Below are 18,208 nucleotides of genomic sequence, written 5' to 3'. Positions count from 1 at the left end.
TTTTAAGACTGGTTTATTTTCAAAACCAGCTTATTTTTGGGATTTCAGGGTATGCAAAAATTAAACCAAGGTGTAATACCAACGATGGTACTGCCTGGTTGAACAATCCTGCGCTCTCACTACTTTTTGATCAGTCGAGCTAAAAACTTGACTTCTTTTCTAAACATAACAACATGAGGCATACTAACCAGAGGTTCTCCAAAGACATCTACGGCAGCAGAAGCCTCCCTCATATCCTTCTCGGACAATGGTTCTGCTTCCCCGGTTATACCTCCACCGGCAGAGTCCGGAGGTGGCTCCACGGGTTCCTCTTCCACCACAGAGGGTCTGTAAAACACAGCCAACATGTGCTTTAACACAGATAAAACAATAAAAACACATGAGCCACACCATGAGAAAACCAACATGGTTCATTTGCGACCAGCATGGATCCATACAAGCCTGTACATCCGTGCAGTCTAGTCCAGATTCATACTGTTTGCTTTCAAACCCTATTGCAATTAGGGAAACTATTAGCAAACAGTATGTATTCTGACCAGACTGTGCGGATGTGCAGGCCGGTTTTGATCCATGCTGGTCGCCAGTGCACTATGTTGGTTTTCTCATGGTGTGGCTGAATTATTTTTCTTCAGACGCTGTTACAGTACACATTTTTTGATATGGCAAATTAATAATTTGTATAACTATAATGTAAACATACATAATATGGCCATAATTTATCTGATATGAACCAATAAACAATGCAGACAGACTTAAAGACCACTACAAAATCATGAAAAGTTAGTACTATTATAGAAATATGAAAACCTGCCATATAATATCCATTGAAAACTGTGCACGGTCATATTTTACTAAAAAATAATCATGTACTATTTAAGATTGTTTATTTCTACAATATAAACCTCAAAGTCTGTCATGCGTTCAGTTGTTTTCATTGTTCTCAATAATGGCACTACCTATTGTATACAGCTTACAACAAGTGAATTTAAACATTTTACAAGGTCTCCATAATTATATCTGTTTTTGTTTTACTTTCATTTCAATTCGATCTCAAAAATTAAACTGTTTATTTCAACCAGGTGAGAAAAATGACAAGTTAGTATTTTTCAAGACTTGTTAAGTGGAAAAAAAAGAAAAAAAAAAAAAAAACAACACACACTCAAAAGATTTAATAAACCAACAAAATAAACAACAAATTCAAGCAAGAAAACTGTGAATTTTTCATTTTAAACTGACAAGACAACTGACTGAAAGCATATGATGAAAATACGCATTGTGCGGTGATATAAAGATTATGAAATACTATAAGCTGTATTAGAAAAGCAACATGCTACACTGTCATGCATTTGTCTGAGTTTGTTGTTAACATAGCATGCATTCTATAATAAGAGCAAACTTTTCAGAAATCTAGAATTCTGTCTCTTTTCCAAAACGTAAATATTAACATCATGTACACTGCAACAAAAAATATCAATTATTATTGTGGTGAAATACAACAATCAGTATGAACATATTGGGATACCATATTAAATACCAAATGTTTAATAACTGGGTGTTAAATCAAAGTATCTCACACTATGGAAGACAAATATTTTGATTTTTCCGGATTTAATTATAACGTAAAAATTGAATCAATTCATGGCTGGAAAATTAAGAAAATATCAAGTAATTTTAACTGCCGAGTGCCAATTTATTTTGCTCAAATAAAAAACTTTTTGAAAAAATATATTTTTTTCCAACAATTCTTTTATCTGCCATATACCCATCTATAACTATTTGCATTTCTTTTTTTTTTTTTTTTTTTTTTTATCTGAAATTCGTAAATTTCATGTTGACAAAATAAAGCCATTCAAGACAAAACCCTGAAATTTTATGACCACAAAACTTAAAAAGATTTACAGTTCAAACTGCTGTTTAATCAAAATATTTGTCTTCAACAGGGTTGTTTTTAAATAAAATTGCACAACGGGACTGACTTACTTTGTTCTTGCCACAGGAAGGGGTCGTTCGTCGTACGGGGTTTTCGGGGACGTGTTGAGATTACTTTCAACTGGTGCTGATTCTTTACTGCTCGTGAAGATAATGTATGATATATGAATGATACATGTGGATAGAAATATATGGTTAGAGTAGCAGAATGGTTTCTATGGTGACAAGCATCTGTATGTGTATCTCTTAATAATTTATTTTTATTAACAATGTATCAATTCTTTGTGAAAGCAAAAACCCCACTTAAATGTGGGCATTTATCAGAATAATTAAATATAAACTAAATTTAAAATAATAAAATAAATTTGTGAAATACACATACAAGCAGGTAAACAGGAGCAGGGAACCAATCCATCCACTGAGTGTGGGGGGGGGGGGGGGAGCAACATGTGCTTTGCTCCCCACCCACCAAAACCCAACCATTTTGCCCCCTCCCCCCTCCCCAAATCTTTATGCTCATAAAAGAAAGTAAATAAATATGAAAAAAGTACTTTTTTAGAGAAAATACTGGTAAAATTGTAATTATTTTTTAAGATTGGAGTATGTTTTTAACTTTTTCTTTGTTCAGGGTAAACATGGACAGATGTGAAATGATGGCTCCCTTGGCCCCCGACCCCAAACTTTGTAATCACTCCTATGCCAATGAAATGTGCCTGAAAAAGATGAAAATGTGCCAAGATAGCCATTCACTTGTAAATTAAAGGAACATTAAAATTCTACTGTGAAATCAGTAATATCTGTAGTGGACCAATTTGAGTCTGTTCGTTTCTTAAATTAAATTTGAAATTTGCAAATTCCTAGCCAATTTGGTCAAAACCACATAAAATTTAAGCCACATAAAGTATAAGGTTCACTTAAGACGTACATGGTCTATGCAATTCTGACAACTGACTACCAGAATGTTTATCATCAATTAAATTGAATTTAGTTTTTTATTCTGTTCCAAAAATGTCTCTAAATACTGCTGAAGTCACAAATTTTAGAGAAATGGGCTGTATATTGTGTTTTCGGTCAATTTAGTAACGATTTTAGAAACACTACCGGGTATATTATAATTTGACCACAAGTCCAGCATCTTTCAGAGAACCTATGGTCATTTTAATGGTTTAGGTGCACAGCTGTGCCCATGTTGAAAATTTCTGATTTTTTTCAAAAATTTGGTTCATAACTGAAAACTTCCAATACCAGTAAATGTTTTTTTATTATCACAGGTATTTCCATCAACAGTGAATGAATAAACCGTAACATACTGCATGGTTTGATAAAAAAAATATTCTTCTGGATGAAAGAAAACTAAGAATTCAATCCATTTTCAACTTCTTAGGACATTTTTTGGCAAAAGTGAATCTTCTTCTTAGGTAATAACCATCTGATTTCACAGTATATATCAAATTCTCTTTTCTTTTGAGTTACATCATTTACAGACAGTATGGATGATTAAAAATAATTATTTTTTTTGCCTACATGATATAATTACACAAGTTTTATATAACAAACATTAAATGTTCAATGAACACAGCATCATCATTATCATCATCAGTTTTTATGGAAGGAATGTTTCTAAATAACATAGTAAAAGTCATTGACTGTACCACTCATACATTGCCCAAATCACTCATATAATCATTGCTATGACGTTTTGTTGCCAAATTTATTTGCTGCCATTTAAGCAGCAAGCATAAAACTGCCAAATACATTTCAAATTCATGTCTCCCTGACATTGAAGTCATTTTGACAGTAAGCCTGAAACTGCCAAGTACATTCCAAATTCATGTCTCCCTGACATTGAAGTCATTTTGACAGTAAGCGTAAAACTGCCAAGTAAATTCCAAATTCATGTCTCTCTGACACTGAAGTCATTTTGACAGTAAGCGTAAAACTGCCAAGTACATTCCAAATTCATGTCTGAGACACCCTGACACTGAACTCCACTCAAGTAAATGTATTATACCGGTAGCTAGATTTAGTTTTTTAAGACATTTCAATTCAAACAATCTATGAAAGATTTGGACAGAGAAAAACAGTGTGCAATAGTTTAAGAACAGTGAGTATATAAAATACAAGCCATCATGCCATCATGCATTCACTGAACCTACTTCACTGGCCATCTAAAGAACAATCATCTGAAACCATTATTTGATTATTATTACTTTCATTTATAACATTTTCGTACTTGTTTGTGAATATGTGCATAGAGTAAATAAGCCTCTGTTTAAAAAGGTGAGACAGAAAGTGCAGAAATTCAACATTTCTATCTTGCTTTTCTCAAAATTCTGGTTATCTTAAAGACATTTTCAAGTCACGTCCCAAAAAGACGTACACAAAATATCATTTTAAGCTGAATTTTGTTTGTCTTGAAGCAAAATGTTCGATAGTAAATTGAATCAAGTTGCCTGCCCCAAGTAAAAGCTATATGTTTAAGACTTCAGATATAGACTTTACAAGAACATATTGACTTTGTACAGCAATAGCTAAACTGTGTGAATATTGTTATGTTCTGAATATTGACATCTTAGCTGTTTCTTGAAAACTAAAAAAGCATTCATAGGACATGGAGGCCTCCATTTGTACTGTATTGCACAAACAAATATGATACTGTGAGAAATGGCAAGCTGACAAAAGAATGTGTATACTAAAGTTTTAGACAGGAAAAGAGAAATGACTGCCTACATTTATCAAAACATAATTTTTCTATCCATTCATACAAGAGTTACAGACCCAACATGAAAAATGACTCAAAGAGTGACCCTGACCTTAAAAGGTGTATGGGTCTTAATCGGGACATGTTGCCTTGTTATGATGAATGTTTCTGCCAAAAAATCTAAATATCCACAGATGCATAAAAAAGTTACAGAACAGACAAGAAAAATGACCTTGAATTTACTCTTAATACCATAGCCTTTAAAATGAGGTCTGTACTTTGCATGCCAAACAGTCTCTCCTTGTTCAAACCAACTCACAGAACATTTTTAAAATCGTTTCTTGTATGTACTTTTTTTATTCTTATTTTATCAACATCGATTCTGCTTGACTATAAGGGCATTTATAATTACTGACATACCATGTTATGCTGATACAGGTCATTTATACCAAAGCAGAAAATTTGTACAAACTTTTAAGATGTTATCACAGCATACGGCAAAGGGAATTTGAAGATTTTTGTTTCAGTTTTTGTTGGATGAAGAAGCCCAAAGAGTCTCTTACAGGTACTGCTAAAGGCACCTGGCTAGAAAAATCATCTTCTTCATGCCAGCTGGATGGCCTGTTCAGATAACAGCTCTTAACATGACTTTACCAGTAACCCACAGTAGTACGAGGCCAGTGATTCTGTATTAGCATCCCTAACCACTCATCCATGCAGGCAAGTAAGTGATTCCTGAGATTTTAACCCGAGATTTGTACCTTATGGGCTGGTTTTCAAATTTGCTTTAATAGATCTACTATTTGTCTGAAATGAGCGTCAAATACTATGTATAGTACAGTGCAACCTCTACAGAACGGCCCTCTCTACAGCAAAAACTTTTCCACAACAGCATCATCAAAATTTCCCACACCTGCAATTTACTATCAATTTAACCTTTATAGAGCAACAACCTCTCAACAGAGGTCAATATTTGCATCTCCCAAAGGGCTCTACAGAGGTTGCACTGTATTATCAAAAATGTCATTTGAATTTTTATATAAAGGTACAGATAACAGAAATTTGCATTATTTTATTTGTAATGTAGTTTTATTTACGTACGTTCTTTCTTTATGAAAATTTTATGTTTAAATTTGACCTCACATACACATATGTCAATGAATTACTAATTACACATACATTATTAATCTGTAAAAAAGATGTAACACGATACACAAAACACAGCATGATATTATGGTTTAAGCTAGCATTACAAGACAACATGCACATATAAAGGTTTGTTAAAGGACAACAAATCTACACTATACATTGTTAATACAAACCGTTTAATACGTATAAGTATTGGACAGTACAATGTATGTATAGTACGTATAAATAGTATAAGCAAACGGAAGTTATTGTTAATATTATTTTTGTGAAATCTTTGTCAAACGCAGTGACACTCTTCCATCATAATGTACAATTTCTCCACCAGCCAATCACAGTAAGGCTATAAATAGCCACAAAAACACATGCACCAACCATCACCGCAGTTACTCACTTATGAATAGGTAAAGGTCGTTCATCGTATGGCGTCCTTACACGCGGACTTGTAGGCGATAGGGCTCGTTGGCTAATATAATAGGAACAACAAAATAACAGTTTCATACAATTAAAAATGCATACATATATAACATTTATCATACAGTCTGTCACCGTGTTTTATTCATTCATAATCACTCACTAATGAAAACATCTAGCTCAACTCTTAACAAAATTTTTCATTTCATAAATTCTAAAATATGAAAAATAGAATTAAATTCTTATAAGGGGGGATAGGGTCTGTCGTATAATAATCAAAATATGCCAGGCTGAAAATTTCAAAAATGTCATAGTTAAAGATGTTATGACAGAGTGTAGGATAAACAGAACTTCAAACTTCAAATATCATTTGTTTTACATGTATCACTACAGTATTCTAGCATTTCTTTTATTCTTCTAATCAAGCCTAGTTCTTAGTTATTCCTAAAGCCTCCACTATCTGTTTCCTTTAACTGGCATCTATATATACTATAATACAAAGCTTGAAACATTTTGATTTGTACTCATTTGCTCAAAACATGTCATAACAAGGGTTTTTCACGAATTATACAATAAAATTTAGTATATAACATGGGCCTTTAGATTTGTTGTCAAAAACTTCCAGCCAAGTGGTTTGATAATGTAAACTTGAATATTCTCATTTAAGATAAAAAAAACAAGAGCTGTCACTAATGGTGACAAATGCCCCCGCAGCACCTTGACCTTTGACCTGGTGACCCCAAAGTCAATAGGGGTCCTGTACTCAATAAGTACTATCAGCATGTGAAGTTTGAAGGTCCTGGGTGCAGTGGTTCTCAAGTAAAGTGCCTTCATGCAAAAAGTTAACGTTGTGAGGAACGAACGGACAGACAGTTGAAAACTAAATATGCCTCTCTTCGGGGTCATAAAAATATGCAAAAAAAAATTATAATTTTACAAGTATTTCAAAAGGTTTCAAGCTTTATGCTTTAAACTACTTTTTAATCTAGTATCTTTTAAAGCATTTTCTAATAAACTGAAAAATAATTAAATCACATCACATTTTAGAGTTACTCAATTCAAAAACAAATTAAAGAAGTTGTCTAAAAACACAACTTAATCACGAAACACAAATACTGTGGAATTATTATCATTCCAAGAGGACTGATTTTCATGGATACTGAAGTTCACAAAATCAACCCCAAAACAAAAAAACATGTATAATCTTTAGCATACTAATAGCATATAATTCTGCCTTTGAAACCACTTCAGACAAAGATCCGCCTGTACATCTGTGCTGGATGATCATAGTTTGCGATATTCCCTATTCAGTCAGTAAATATTCAGAGACGTCCCTTCAATGCTGTTGCCCTTATTGAATGAAGACCAGTCCATTTTAGAAATTTAGCAGGCTAAAGGTTAATCAATCTTTGAAACTTGTACTCCATGAATTTATGTCTGAACAAAGCAGTCCTTTTCTCTGAAACCATGAAATTTTATGCCCTTGAAATGAAATGATTCACAGTGCTTCACTCTGTTGGAAAAAAAAAAAATTAATCAGAAGAATATCTAAAATTGTACAAGAAATCTGTCACAGTTTGGACAAATTATGAATAATGAATGACTGCACTCAAAAATGAGATCTAACAACCTCTAATATAATTATACCTTTTCATTGCTGGAATTATTCGTTCATCATACGGAGTCCTGGGTGGTGGGCTCGGACTGGATCGAGGTAGGTCAAGTAATCGTGGTGGAGTTGGTCCACGTGTAGGTTCTAGAAAATGCAAATTACAAGTACAATGACACTTAATATATATAATTTTTTATATACATGATTTTCTATGTACATTTTAGGTTTACTGTCTTACACAAAATTATCCATACTGGTACATTACTTTTCCTTTACAAGAAACTTCCACGTGTAAAGTACAAAAGCAGAGGTGTGGGACTAACGGCTTCAGACAAACTGTACGCTGGAAAACATCAGTCTGTCACACCATGTGATCAGACTCATGACCTTTCCATTCAAACACTTATGATGACATGTACATGTATTTAACATCCAGAGCAGGCTTTACATATACCAGCTGAATAAGGAGTTGTTACAAGCAGTTATATAAGATTCCAAACTATATACTGTAAAATCATTTAATTTCGTGGGCATGAAATTTCGTGGTTTTTATTAAGACGGCAATTTCATGGGGATATGAATTCGTGGATTTCAACTTTTGAACATAAAATGAATGAGAATTTTACACGTTAGTTGGGGTCAAATTTCGTGGATTGACTCAACCACGAAATCCACAAAAATTAATCCCCCACGAATATTAATGATTTTACAGTATGTGACAAAAGCTGTTGTGTCTTTCTCTTGGTATTTCGTATCATATGTTAAATCTTTGCCCTTTAAGTTTGGGACATTTCTTTTAGACAGGCAAAAGGGAAAAATATTTTTTCTTGCCCCAAAACTTGATTAAAATATGATATCTATGTTACTGACTATTCTATCTATATATCAACCTTTCCTCAACAACTCAACAGGTACTGTGGAATCATTTTTATTCACGTAGGATGAATTTTCGCGTACTTCGCGCTAGGACCGATGCGCGAATTTAAGACCGCGCTATTATTATTTTTTAATTTATTTCTTCATTTCTAAAATGGAAAATGCGTGAATTAAAGCCCGTGCGAAACAGTCCTTTTTCACGTTTGCACGAAATTTCATGCCAGGGAATTTAAATGATTTCACAGTAATCTGAATACTAGATATGTGAATATATGATATCAAAAAAATGTCACTTCCAATATATGTAGGTCACAGACTTGACTGCAGCATGTTAACTGCAGAAAGGATAAAAGAGCTACTGATGACAATGATGACACTTAAACAAGATTTTTTCGGACAACCTGGTGAAAATTTTGTACTTAGAATATTCCTTTAAATAATGTATTTCATATATCATTTTTACATTGAATGTAGAAACTATATAACAACAATCTGGCACTATTCTTGAATTATACTGTTTTCTCTCATTATTTTATCATTGTTACATACACTTACCAAGGTCAATTTTCTGTGGATGCCTTGACTGAAAAATGAAACAAAAGCAATCTTAACAACAGACTCTGTGTTAAATCAAGTATTCATATAACACAAACAAGCTGTGGACAGAGTGTAAAAACAGATCACTTAAATACCTTACACCTGACACAGAAATCATTTTCTTTCCATACAATCATTCATTTATAGATCATCTTCCATTATCAGTAAAAATCATGTCATAATATCAAAAACAAGAGCACCGCCTTGAGGGTGCTGATGCTCATCTGATTTTTATTTGTATAATAGAAAAATTGTCCTACCGATGATTTTCTAAGTCCAAAAAGGGTCATAATTCTTGCAAAAAGCAGGATGGAGTTATGTTTCTTCATGTACAGAGTCAGCTTATGATGGTGAACAACTGCTGCAAGTTTCAAAGCAATAGCTTTGATAGTTTAGGAGAAAAGTTTACCTAAACATAAAACTTAACCAATAAATCCGAAATTTTCTAAGTCCAAAAGGGGCAATCATTCTTGAAAAAAAGCAGGATGGAGTTATGTTTCTTGATGTACAGGGTCAGCTTATGATGGTGAACAAGTGTTGCAAGTTTTAAAGCAATGGCTTTGATAGTTTTGGGGGAAAGTTGACCTAAACATAAAACTTTACCAAGAAATCTGATATTTTCTAAGTCCAAAAGGAGCCATAATTCTTGCAAAAAGCAGGATGGAGTTATGTATCTTGCTGTACAGGGTCAGCTATTGATGGTGAACAAGTGTTTTAAGTTTCAAAGCAATACCTTTGATAGTTTAGGAGAAAAAAGCTAACCTAAACATAAAACTTAACCAGGCAACGCTGACGCCAATCAAGTGATGACAATAACTCAATTTTTTTTTCTTTCAAAAAATTAGATGAGCTAAAAAAGAAAGTGTTCACTATTGATGGATAAACTGGAATAGAAAACAGTGGCCTTTATTAGCAAGCTTTATAACTGTGAACTTCCAGAAGTGGTCTTTAAGTGGTTTGACTGTGCATCACAACAGAGCAAAATGGCCTAATAATGTGTTTAGAAGTAGTTCAAGTTTACATCTGCTTTCACTTGAGACTTACCCCTGTAGTTTCGAGTAAATCTTTAACATTGAGATCTTTGTATATTTGCAGTCTGTATTCATCCATTTGTATTTTCTTCAGTTTTGCCTTATCATAGTCTTCATTCTCCACAGCCTGTCTCTTCTCCACTTCATATTTACCCAACTTCTCTCCAACCTTCAAGTAAAGAATTGTTTTGATGTTTAATCCTTTGAATCAACAACTTCACATTCTAAACTTCACCATTAATAGTGGCATTGACTGTTGCATTCTGGATCAAAATCTTGTCTGTGAATTTCAGAGTTTTCTTTTTTTTGGGGCTCAGTTTAGTGTCACACTGACAGTTTAAATCATATTTAACCCATTACCATGCTAGATTTCTATAATGAACTTGTCCATCTTTCAATTTGGACAATACCATTAACTGTTAAAAGGGATGCTAAACAAAAAAGATACTGATTGAATGGCGAACAGTGCAGATCACGATGTGCAGGCTGATCTTGGTCTGCACTAGTCGAAAAGGCAGAATCACTTGCCCCCCAGCAGGCTAAAGGTTAAGGTCATAAGGTGACATTTCCAGCTTTTGATGGAGGATGTGCAACCCTCTGGGAAAGGTTTCAGGCATGAACAGGGACCACTAGGTAGAACAAATTTCTGACTTATATAAGAAAGCTTTTCAAATCATGTTTTTAAGTGTAATATTCTTGACTGCTAAAATTCTTTTTCTCCAGCAGTCAATTTATGCATCATAACTTCTGCCCTAGAGATGATGCTGGCACTTGATATATCAATTCACAATTCAGGATTTTATACAAAATGTCCTGAAATTATTGTTTCGTATCTTTTACTTTACTGGTTTGGTAACTCTGAACTGCCTTCATATAAAATATTACCTTCTGAAGTTCACCAATCGTATGTTTAAGCTTTTTGGCATATTCATATCTTTCCTCTGAAATAAGAACAAAAAATCGCTGCTTAAATCATTAAGGAAACAACCTTTGCTTTTAGCATTCATTTGTTTATGAAATACAACAATTATGTCTGTGGAGGCAAAAGGCTAACTGTCTTAAAATGGCTTTAGAACAACAAATGAGCCACATCACGAGAAAACCAGCATAATGCCTTTGCGACCAGCATGTATCCAGACCAGTCTGCGCATCTGTGCAGGCTGGTCTGGATCCATGCTGGTCCAAAATGCACTGTGTTGCTTTTCTCATGGTGCAGCTCAAATGTATTTCGTACTGAAGTGCAAATTACTCAAACTGTTAATCAAATTACAGTCTATTACAAATGCTTTTACATAGCATCACAACACACATTTCAATGATGATTTTCTGGTACAAAACACGTATGAGCTGTGCCACGAGAAAACCAACATAGTGGCTTTGCGACCAGCATGGATCCAGACCAGCCTGCGCATCCGGGCAGTCTGGTCAGGATCCATGCTGTTTGCTAATGGTTTCTCTAATTGCTATAGGCTTTGAAAGCGAACAGGATGGATCCTGACCAGACTGCGCGAATGCGCAGGCTGGTCTGGATCCATGCTGGTTCACAAACCCACTATGTTGGTTTTCCCATGGCGCCGCTCATATTTTCAAATGACAACATGGCATTATTTAACAAACCATACCAATTTAAATTCTGTAACTTCAGTCATGTTCTATGCTTAGCTCGGATCATCGTAATTCATTTTAAATAAAAATACGATCAAGGTATATTGGGTCGACATAAGAAACACATTTGAAATGAAAATTATTATACAATTATTGACTCTTGAGCCACTGGATAGGATGTGATATTCATCGGAGGAGGGCAATATTGACTGAGGCTATAGCCAATCCATTAGATATGATGTGATATTCACTGGAAGAGTGCAACATAAATCAAGGTGATCAATATTGCCCTCCTTGGGTGAATATCCCATCATATCCAATGGCTAAAGCGTCAATAACTGTTTTATTATATGGGTTAACATATAATGATATGTGATGTAGTAGAATTTAGAGAAGTAACGTTCATACTTACATACAAAAACCAAATGGAAATCATGAGTTACATTCTGCTTACATGGACTAATATTCTAACACGATCTGATTTATCTTCTTATTAAACAAAGAAGGCTGAAAACAGTGAATTATTATTCAACAATTCACTGTTCTGACGTCACAATTATAACGTCATAGCATTAAACGACATAGCGGTGCACTGGAAAAAAAACCAATGTAAACGGGCAAATATTTAATGAATGCTGTCAAGGATGTACTATAAAGTCCTTGGTAACGTGTTAGAATCGAAATAATATATTCCATTTTGTGATCTGCTCTTAAATAGAATCATTGTTTGTCGTTCAGATGCGTATTATTATTATTATACCAGATTTATATAGTGCCCTTTTCATGATAAACATGTTCAAAGGCGCTTAACATATAACAAACGCAGTCACACAGGGCGTGATATTTATCCTCTACTAGTACAACACAGAGTGTTCTGACCAGAGGGACAGAGTGAGATAAAGCCCTAAGAACAGAGAGAGAGAATTTTTAGATACAGACTCTCTGGCTAACTTAGCCTAGCTCTTTGCGAATAGACAGTCTGGTTCTTTAACGTGCACCAATACACGAGAAGACATCTTTCCTGGGAAGAACCAGTACAAGCCTCTAAGTTAGGTGGGAGACAGTGCCTGGACCGGGATTCGAACTCCGGACCTCTGGATTGACAGTCAAGCGTGTTACCACTAGACCAATGGCCCACCTGCGCCTTCATGATATAATTCCTTCGCATATGAACTCCAAACAATGATTTATTCACCAACAAATCACTAAATGAGATACAGTTTAACTTCCGAAAACCGAACGACCTCCGGAACAGCCTAAAAGTTCGGTTTTTGCAAGTTTCCGGAATTCAGAAGTTTGAACGTTTGTAGGCGAAGTGGACGTGGTGCACAAGAGTTATGTTTCTTACACGTAGGATGAAGGAGATTATTATCCTTTTTAGTTTTACAATTTTACAATTTATTTAAAGTAAATAATTTATTGATTAATTATCAATAATTAATTACAAACATTAAGGATAATAAATACATAAATAACAAATATAAAAAGAAACAACATATCTTTAATAATAGCATTTACGAGACATTTTCCACTTACATTTAAAAAAATATTACCATCTTTGGAGTCTCGAGTTCGTCAACATTTAATTAATGTTGACAATGCATAGTTTAAGCGATGAAACTAAATCTATCAAAACACCTATCTTTCTTTCGTTCAAACATTAAGGAAGCTTTTCACAAATAAGATATTTAATTTATTACGTTTTCATAAATTGAATACAAATGAAAGTAATCGCTGATTACTTCCTTACTTTTGCATCAAATGATCAATGTGATTATCTAGCGTGTCAATATAAACGGCGGCGCTAATAGATAAACAAAAGAACACGTTGACAGTGTTTTTGGATTAACCAGTGACACTTTTAATCCAGCAAAAATTTTGCTGTTCGGTTTTCGGAAGGCAATTATAGTGTTGCTAATTAAATCGTCCGGTTTTCAGAATTCGGAAGTTCCAGTTTTCAGAAGTTAAAGATAAATAGAAATAAGAGCCGAAAAAACAGGACCTTGAGTTTAGTGCGGTTTTCAAAGGTTTCCGGTTTTCAGAAGGTCTGGTTTTCGGAAGTTACACTGTATATTATTTCTTAATCAACACAGAAATGCAAAACACATTTCATTCACTTACGGAGGACAGCTTCTTGTTTTTTCTTCTCTAATTTTCTGATGATCTGGGCAATTTCAGGATCCTGGTACATATCAAAGGCTAAATCATCCAGCGGCGAGATATAGTCTGGTCTGAAATTACAAGGCGAGATATAGTATGGTCTGAAATTACAAGGCGAGATATAGTCCGGTCTGAAATTACAAGGCGAGATACAGTCTGGTCTGAAATTACAAGGCGAGATATAGTCTGGTCTGAAATTACAACAATTTGGTAAGTATCTCAAGTTTTTTCTTTTTAAATCAGTTCCTGCAGTTTTCTGTCCAACCATTAACCCTTAGTTCATTTACTTTGACTAAACATCCAACAACAAATGCTACTTGGAGACACAGTGGTGTACAAGCTTAAGCAACAATATCCTGATATATGGAGGACATGGGTTTGTATCTTTTGTGACAGCAGAACTTGACAACCAACTTTACAAACCTTGAAAAAAAAAAGAGACACTCAGGTCAGAGGTGCAAGAAGAGCATCAGCTGGGCATGCTTAAACCTTTACCCTGATAAATTTCTAAAATAGACTGGTCCATCATTCAATTTGGGCAGAACCATTTATTATCTGAAGGGGTGTTCACTATAAATTTACTGACTGAACAGCGAAAAGTGCAAGTATGCAACTGAACTAACCTATTATAGAGTCCCTCTGCATTAGGATCTTCCAGTAATTTCCTTTGTTCTCCATATATATCCTGAAAAACAAATATAGCATGTATTTAACCAATGTTCCTGCTCTGTGTGACTTCTATTTTCTAAGAAAGCTGAACACTCAAGAATAACAAACTCACATTTAAAAGAATGCCTTCTTACATTTTAAGCAAAATATTTTTTCTCTAATTATGCCCTTTTTCAGTGCAATAAACTCAAACAAGTGTTGTCTGTAAGACAACCAATGCTCGACTATTTGAATTGTTGCCCCAGTACCATGAATATCATCCTAAATGTTAAAATATCTATAGAGTTACAATCCAGTAACCAGGATTAGTTTTAGAGATACTAACTTGCATGCAAAACTTTAACCAGAAGTTTTCAAGTTCAAAAGGGGATATAGTTTTGCAAAATACATGTAAGAGTTATGTAACTTGATGCTTAGACCTATTTTTATAAACCCGGAGAAACATGTGAAGTATCAAATCAGTATCTGCATTAGTTTTGGAAATAGTAACTTGCATGCAAAACTTTATCAAAGATTTTCTAGGTCCAAAAGGGGGCACAATTTGGCCAAAATAAAGGTCAGAGTTATGGGATTTGATGCTATCACCTAGTTTTATAACCTTGAAGATACATGTGAAGTCTCAATTCAATATCTGCTTTAGTTTTTGAAATAGATATTTGATAGTTTAGCCAGAACATGTGAGCTGTGCCAAGAGAAAACCAACATGGTGGCTTTGCCTCTAGCAAGTATCCAACCCAGCCTGTGCATCCATGCAGTCTGGCTAGGATCCATGCTGTTTGTTAATGGTTTTTCTAATTGCAATAGGCTTTGAAAGCAAACAGAATGGATCCTGACCAGATTGTGTGGCGGCACAGGCTAGTCTGGATCCATGCTGGTCGCAGAGTTATGTTGGTTTTCTCATAGCGCGGCTCACATGTCAGAGATATGGTACTTGACCCAATTAGGTTGGTAATTGACCTAGAAAAAGAAAAAAAAAGTTTCAAAGTTATATGCCTTTAAATGATAGCTATATGTAATTGTATGCAAAACTTTAAACAAGGTGTGAAACCGACAGCGACACAAGGGTTAGTAGAATAGCTCAGATTATTTTTCAAATAGTCAAGCTAATAGTTAGAAAATATAAGTAGTATGTCCATCTCTTCTTGATAATAAAGCTTCCTGTGAAGTTTCACTAAATTCCAACCAATGGTTGCTGAGAAATACTGTGGACAAGAATTGCACTATAGCATACTAATGTTGAATAATCAAAGGACAATAACTCTGTGAAAAATAATCCGATCAGAATATGAAGACAATATGCTCAATTCCTCTTGATAGTAAAGCTTCCTTAATGAAGTTTCACTAAATTCCAACTAATGGTTGCAGAGAAATACTCCAAACAAGAATTGTGGGACGTACATACAGATGGAGAAAGCTGCGACTTTATGCCCCCTCCCCCCACCCCCATCCCAAAGAAAACAACTTCCATGTTGCAATGTTGCATATGTATTTCTGTTCTTGTTTTTGGTTCTGGTTTGTAAGTCACACCAACACAATTTAGGTAATACAGTGACAACACAACTTTCCAAGTTGGAGGATGACACATTTTGACCAAGAGCACTATGTATGACATGGGCATGGACCTGGATAAAAATATCCTATTCCTTTCTGTCTTCCTAGTGATTAAGACCTCTCGATGTAATGTAACATATTTACCAAATCATCAACATCTTCAAGTCCTTTCCTGATATGGTCGCCGATCACGTTGATGGCAACAAGACCAACTTGATTGTAAAGGTTATATTTGTTGATATGGTTCTTGTGTATATTTAACTTCAAAAACACGCCAACTGCATCCACCGTTACTGACTTCAGCTCACGTGCCTTGAAACCGGTTTTCTCATTGTCCGATAAGGATACATAGCTGGAAAGGGGGAAAAAAATGTCACCTTCGAAAAGATTTTATTCTGTGTCAAAATTTATACATCTTTACAGAAACATTCATTTACAACAAAAAAGATCATCTTTAATTGAACTCTATTTCAAAACTACTACCAGAAAGGAATACCAAAATGACATTCTTTCTTAAGTATGCAAAACTCTACTGACTCAGACAAGTATGTTCACTGACAAATTAAGTTACCGACAGTAACGTAGTTGATAATTTTCATGTCAATGAATTTGCAATTTGATTGACAACAACTATATTCACAATGTTAAGTTCCCACTTCACAGCAGTAAGTTTATACCAGTACTAATCTGTATAGCTCTGCTGTAAGTAACAACTCTCAAGTCTGCTTCCTGGAAAAGCCAGTACTGGGGTCATATGAGGTGTTTTTATGAATTTAGTGGTGTCAATCCCAAAACCCATAAGGCTGGGTTGCTGACACCCTAATAACCAGAAAACAGTTCCACTCATAGCTGTCAACTGATTTGTTTAAGTTGATGGCTATTTAATATTCCTGTAGCTGGAATTTGTAAGTCGCCATGTTCCTTAATAACCAAAATAAAACAATCGCAAATAGAATAAAACCCTATCTACATCTTAATTCATAGAATCAAAAACAGGATCATGTTTTAGTTTGAAGCTGTCCAATAGTATAAATGCTACACTCTTACCCAAGTCTGGTATATCTTGCATTGTCAAGAACAAGAGGCATCCCGTCGGGAACATCACCAACAAATATCTCTATTCTTGTTGCTGAAAAATATTACCGAATCAAATTTTAGTTGAGCTTCTACCAAAACAAACATCTGTCTTAAGGTATTGGACCCCTAATAGTAATGTTTAACTAGAAATGTGTCCATGGGACACAGATGCCCCCACTACATGACATTAAAATGATAATTTTTTCCCAGGTCAGGGGCCAAAAATGACAATTTTTTCCCAGGTCAGGGGCCAGAACTGAATGACTACAATACTGAATGAATCCAGATGCGAAACCCCAGGTGCACAACTGCACATGCTGACCAACATTCCTGTAAACTTTGGTGACTCTAGGTCAAATACTTTTGGAGCTATGCACGACACAACATTAAAATGACCCATTTTTAACTAAGTCAGTGGCTATAACTCCTACACGACTGAATGAATCCGGACGCGAAACCCCAGGTGCACAACTGCATATGCTGACCAACATTCCTGTAAACTTTGGTGATTCTAGGTCAAATACTTTTGGAGCTATGCGCGACACAACCTTAAAATGACCAATTTTTTACTAAGTCAGGGGCCGTAACTCCTACACGACTGGATGAATCCGGACGCGAAACCCAGGTGCACAACTACACATGCTGACCAACATGCCTGTAAAGTTTTGTGACTCTAGGTCATATACTTTTTGAGCTAGGCGCGACACAACATTAAAATGACCAATTTTTACAAAGTCAGGGGCCATAACTTCTACATGACTGAATGAATCCGGACGCGAAACCCCAGGTGCACAACTACACATGCTGACACATGCTGACCAACATTCCTGTAAAGTTTTG

The 18,208-nt window shown here is 34.9% G+C and overlaps 1 protein-coding gene across 5 annotated transcripts in view; it reads right to left on the bottom strand.

Moving 5' to 3' along the window:
• The window catches only part of LOC123527443 (centrosomal protein of 104 kDa-like), a 52,313-nt gene that overhangs the window by 16,540 nt on the left and 17,565 nt on the right, over nucleotides 1-18,208 (bottom strand). For 2 of the 5 annotated variants that reach the window (XM_053523422.1, XM_053523421.1), the window contains 11 exons: nucleotides 17,339-17,420; nucleotides 16,436-16,643; nucleotides 14,695-14,756; nucleotides 14,033-14,142; nucleotides 11,192-11,247; nucleotides 10,320-10,475; nucleotides 9,234-9,261; nucleotides 7,838-7,946; nucleotides 6,171-6,242; nucleotides 1,981-2,067; nucleotides 189-327 (listed from right to left, as the gene is read on the bottom strand). In XM_053523422.1, coding sequence (XP_053379397.1) covers nucleotides 189-327; nucleotides 1,981-2,067; nucleotides 6,171-6,242; nucleotides 7,838-7,946; nucleotides 9,234-9,261; nucleotides 10,320-10,475; nucleotides 11,192-11,247; nucleotides 14,033-14,142; nucleotides 14,695-14,756; nucleotides 16,436-16,643; nucleotides 17,339-17,420 — 1,109 coding nt within the window. The remainder of the gene's footprint in view (nucleotides 1-188; nucleotides 328-1,980; nucleotides 2,068-6,170; nucleotides 6,243-7,837; nucleotides 7,947-9,233; nucleotides 9,262-10,319; nucleotides 10,476-11,191; nucleotides 11,248-14,032; nucleotides 14,143-14,694; nucleotides 14,757-16,435; nucleotides 16,644-17,338; nucleotides 17,421-18,208) is intronic. The other 3 variants (XM_053523424.1, XM_053523423.1, XM_053523425.1) reach the window with 3 other exon arrangements.

This window comes from Mercenaria mercenaria, chromosome 14 (genome assembly GCF_021730395.1).
Source record: "Mercenaria mercenaria strain notata chromosome 14, MADL_Memer_1, whole genome shotgun sequence".
Taxonomy (NCBI): domain Eukaryota; kingdom Metazoa; phylum Mollusca; class Bivalvia; order Venerida; family Veneridae; genus Mercenaria; species Mercenaria mercenaria.
Note: the sequence above shows the minus strand (reverse complement) of the source record. Positions and strands in the feature narration are given on the sequence as shown.